Source organism: Propithecus coquereli, unplaced genomic scaffold (assembly GCF_000956105.1).
Source record: "Propithecus coquereli isolate 6110/MARCELLA unplaced genomic scaffold, Pcoq_1.0 Scaffold7, whole genome shotgun sequence".
Classification (NCBI taxonomy): domain Eukaryota; kingdom Metazoa; phylum Chordata; class Mammalia; order Primates; family Indriidae; genus Propithecus; species Propithecus coquereli.
In genome coordinates this window covers 6,625,199-6,628,922 of record NW_012153062.1, presented here as the reverse complement: position 1 = coordinate 6,628,922, position 3,724 = coordinate 6,625,199, and the positions used below count along the sequence as shown (strand labels likewise).

The 3,724-nt window shown below is 37.6% G+C and overlaps 1 protein-coding gene across 1 annotated transcript in view; it reads right to left on the bottom strand.

Moving 5' to 3' along the window:
- Positions 1-3,724, bottom strand: part of EVI5 (ecotropic viral integration site 5) — a 174,894-nt gene that overhangs the window by 145,620 nt on the left and 25,550 nt on the right. The window contains exons 7-9 of the mRNA XM_012661016.1: positions 3,506-3,649; positions 1,878-1,967; positions 1,674-1,771 (exon numbers count right to left, since the gene is read on the bottom strand). Coding sequence (XP_012516470.1) covers positions 1,674-1,771; positions 1,878-1,967; positions 3,506-3,649 — 332 coding nt within the window. The remainder of the gene's footprint in view (positions 1-1,673; positions 1,772-1,877; positions 1,968-3,505; positions 3,650-3,724) is intronic.

The following is a 3,724-nucleotide window of genomic DNA, read 5'->3' as shown; positions in this document are numbered from 1 at the left end:
AAAAAAATAGAAAGAAATTAGCTGGACAACTAAAAATATATAGAAAAAATTAGCCGGGCATGGTGGCACATGTCTGTAGTCCCAGCTCCTTGGGAGGCTGAGGCAGGAGGATCGCTTGAGTCCAGGAGTTTGAAGTTGCTGTGAGCTAGGCTGATGCCACGGCACTCACTCTAGCCCAGGAAACAGAGCGAGACTCTGTCTCAAAAAAAAAAAAAGAAAAGAAAAGAAAAGAAAATGATGAATTAAGAGTAAGGTAATCTGCTGAGAGTTAGGTATGGCAAAAAGGGGACAGGAGCTTAGGAAGAATGGCAAGGTCTGAAATAACCAATATGGGGAATGGGAGAATTAATCAAAGCCAATATAAACATACATGGAAGGGCACTGGAAACATAACTTACTGTCATCAATCTCACTAACTATACAGTAACACTTAACTACATGGATGTAGGACACAAAAGAGGAGAGGAAATATATTTGGACCAGAGGAAGGCTTTTAGAGATCAGACAAGGGATTCTGATAAGGCAGGGATAGGAGTAAGAGAGTAAAAGAACTAGAGGGTCAGAAGTTTGATAAGCAAATAATTGAAATTTCAGAAATGAACTGAATACGTGATAAGATCTAAAAGGATAATCCATTACCCCAGATTCTCTAACAGACTTTTAAAGTAAAACAAATTCTCTGTTTGGCTAGTGTGATTTAAATGTGGCTCTACCAAGTGGCAAATATTGAGATGACTCTTTAAGTTTTTATCAGTTACAAAGCAGAGCAGCTTTTTGGTCTATAGTGCCTCAACATGATGATAGTTATTAGAAATGTCACCAAGTATTTCAGTAATAATAAAAGTTGAAGCTCATAAATTGGCTTGTTTTTGCCAATTAAAGCTAACTAATTTTCATAATTCTCACTCATATTTAAATGTACTTTCTGGAGTACGAACATCCATGGGAGTAGTATGTTACATATATTAATGTAATTTCGTGTTGCAGCAGAAAAGATCTTGGTAACTTATAGCATATAACATTGTTATCATTTTTAAGCATTTTATGCCATAGAAACTAGTGCCAGAAATGCTATGAGCTCAGACCAAGAACTATTTAAGTACTCAAAGCTAGAAGAATAATAGCTATATTTTAATTAATACACTTATTCAATTTCAAAATTAAAACCAGTGACCCAAGACTGCTTATCCTGAACTTTTATAACATACATACAAAGAAAAGCTTCATTAGAAAGTAATACACAATAAATAAAATTTTAAGCTCTTAATGCATACCTCAGGTCTATTTTGCTGGTTATGCTAATCTTGAACTTAAGTGATACTCTAGGGTCAAACTAAGAGGAAAATAATGTCAATGAATGTGGCCACACCATAAAAGTGATTTTTAAAATAATAGCACACTCACATATATACCTATACCAGGCAATGTGGAAAGGGAAACGGGGGTTTTAAAGGTAGTAAACACTAGTCCCATGCACTGCTATTAAAAGTAATATATTCCAACATTAGCTTTATGTTATATTGAAACCAATACCACCAAATAAAATAATACAGTTCTATAAAGTAACGAGGAAAAATGTACTGATCATTAGAATGTTTGTCACTTCCCCGTGGAATTTTCCTGTGTACTACAAGAAACCCCTATAACTAAAAATAAAACTATAAAATACTTACTTTTTCATTTTTTTTGAGTTGTATTTGACTTGGTAAGCTGCTTGGATTAATTTGTCTGGACCTCCATCAAACTGATGTGGAATGACCTTCTGAAAGTGCTAAGAAAACAATAAAAGAAAAACATAAGAACTACTTAGTGCTGTTCATTATTAACTAATTATTAGCGAAATCTAAAGACATTCAAGCAATGATAAACTGACTTACCTGTAACATCCCTTCCATGTCAAGTTGCATTAGTTCTGCCTGATTCATTTGAAGAAGCGCTAATCCTACTCGAAACACTATTTCTAAACCCTGAGAAAACAAAGTAGATAAGGCCAAATTTGTCTTACTCTTCCATCAACAAAAACTAATCATTCAAAATAATACTAAGGTAAACATTTAGGGATCTAAACTAGGAGCTGGCAAACATTTTCTGTAGAACCAAATAGCAGTATTTAGGCCTGGTGGGCCATTATGGTCTCTGTCATAATTACTTAACTCTGCCATTGTAGCCCCAAAGCAGACCTAGACAACATAGAAACAAATGGGAAGGGGTGTGTTCCAAGAAAACTTTATTTATAAAAACAGGTGGAAGGACAGATTTGGCAGGCAAACCAGGACAGATTGGTACATGAATCACAGTTTGCCAACTCTTATCTAAACTAATTTAGATAAGTAATACAAATTCATCTTTCCAAGATGTAATTGTAGTAACAATTAACACTGGGTTCAGAGAATAGAAGGATCACTACTGCATGTCACTGACAATCAAAAGGACAACAATCTGCAATGTGTTCACAGAATAGAAGAAACATCATTAACTTAATTATACTAATTATTGCTTCTTACTCTTTGGATAACAGATGCATTGCTACAATGTTAACTGTAAGGCAAATTTTACCTCTCACTAACTGATGAAGAGGTTTTTCTTTTTTTTTTAAGAAACACAGTCTCACTCTGCTGCCCAGGCTGGAAGACAGTGGTGTGATCGCAGCTCACTGCTCTCGAGCCTCATGCCTCAGCCACCCAAATAGCTGGGACATAAGGTGTGCACCACCATGCCCATGCCCAGTTAATGCTTTCTTTTTTTTTTTTTTTTAAGAGATGGGGTCTCACTATGTTGCCCAGCCTGGTCTCAAACTCCTGGCCTCAAGCAATCCTCCCACCTCAGCCTCCCACCTTGGCCTCCCAAAGTGCTGGGATTACAGGTGTGAGCCACAACACCTGGTCTGATAAAGAGGTATGATTAAGAGTGTGGGCTCCAGAATTTGAATGTCTACACTTCAATCCTAGTTACTACACCACTTGTGTGCTGCGTATCCACAGATAAGCTACTAACCTTTCTCTAACTCTCAGCTTCCTCATCTATCATCTAACAAATGGGGATAATAACAGTATCTACCTGATATGGTTACTATAAGGTTTAAATGAAATGATACATGTAAGCAATTTAGCACAGGACACATGGGTCTGCCATACTGCTCTCCACATTGCCCTGCTCTAATAAACTCAATGATTCCTTTGCCTGCTTCTTGCTCTTAGTCTGTCCATTAGCTCTGAAGTCCCCAACCCCTGGGCTGCGGCCTGTTAGGAATAGAGCCCTAAGCTCCCCCTCCCACCTCACTGGTCCATGAAAAACTTAGGAACCAGGGGACCACACATCAGGTGGTGAATGGCAGGCAAGTAAGCAAAGCTTCATCTATATTTACAGCCACTCTGCTCCCCATCACTTGCATCACCACCTGAGCTCCTCCACCTACCCAACCCCCACCCTGCACCATCCATGGAAAAATTGTCTTCCATGAAACTGATCCCTGGTGCCAAAAAGGTTGGGGACACTGCTAGCTTACCTCAGACATAAAGATATCAAATATCCTTGTTGCAATTGGTAGTGGAAAAGTTGTAAGAAAGATAGTCAGAAACCAGGATGATGCATACATTGAAGTATGAAAACTCTGAGATTGAAAATGTACAAAAAGCTCTGGAAGATGCTCCTAAAGAGAAGAAAATTTGTTAAAACATAGCAAAATTGAGTATTTTAAATCACGTCATTGAACACATACTAGATT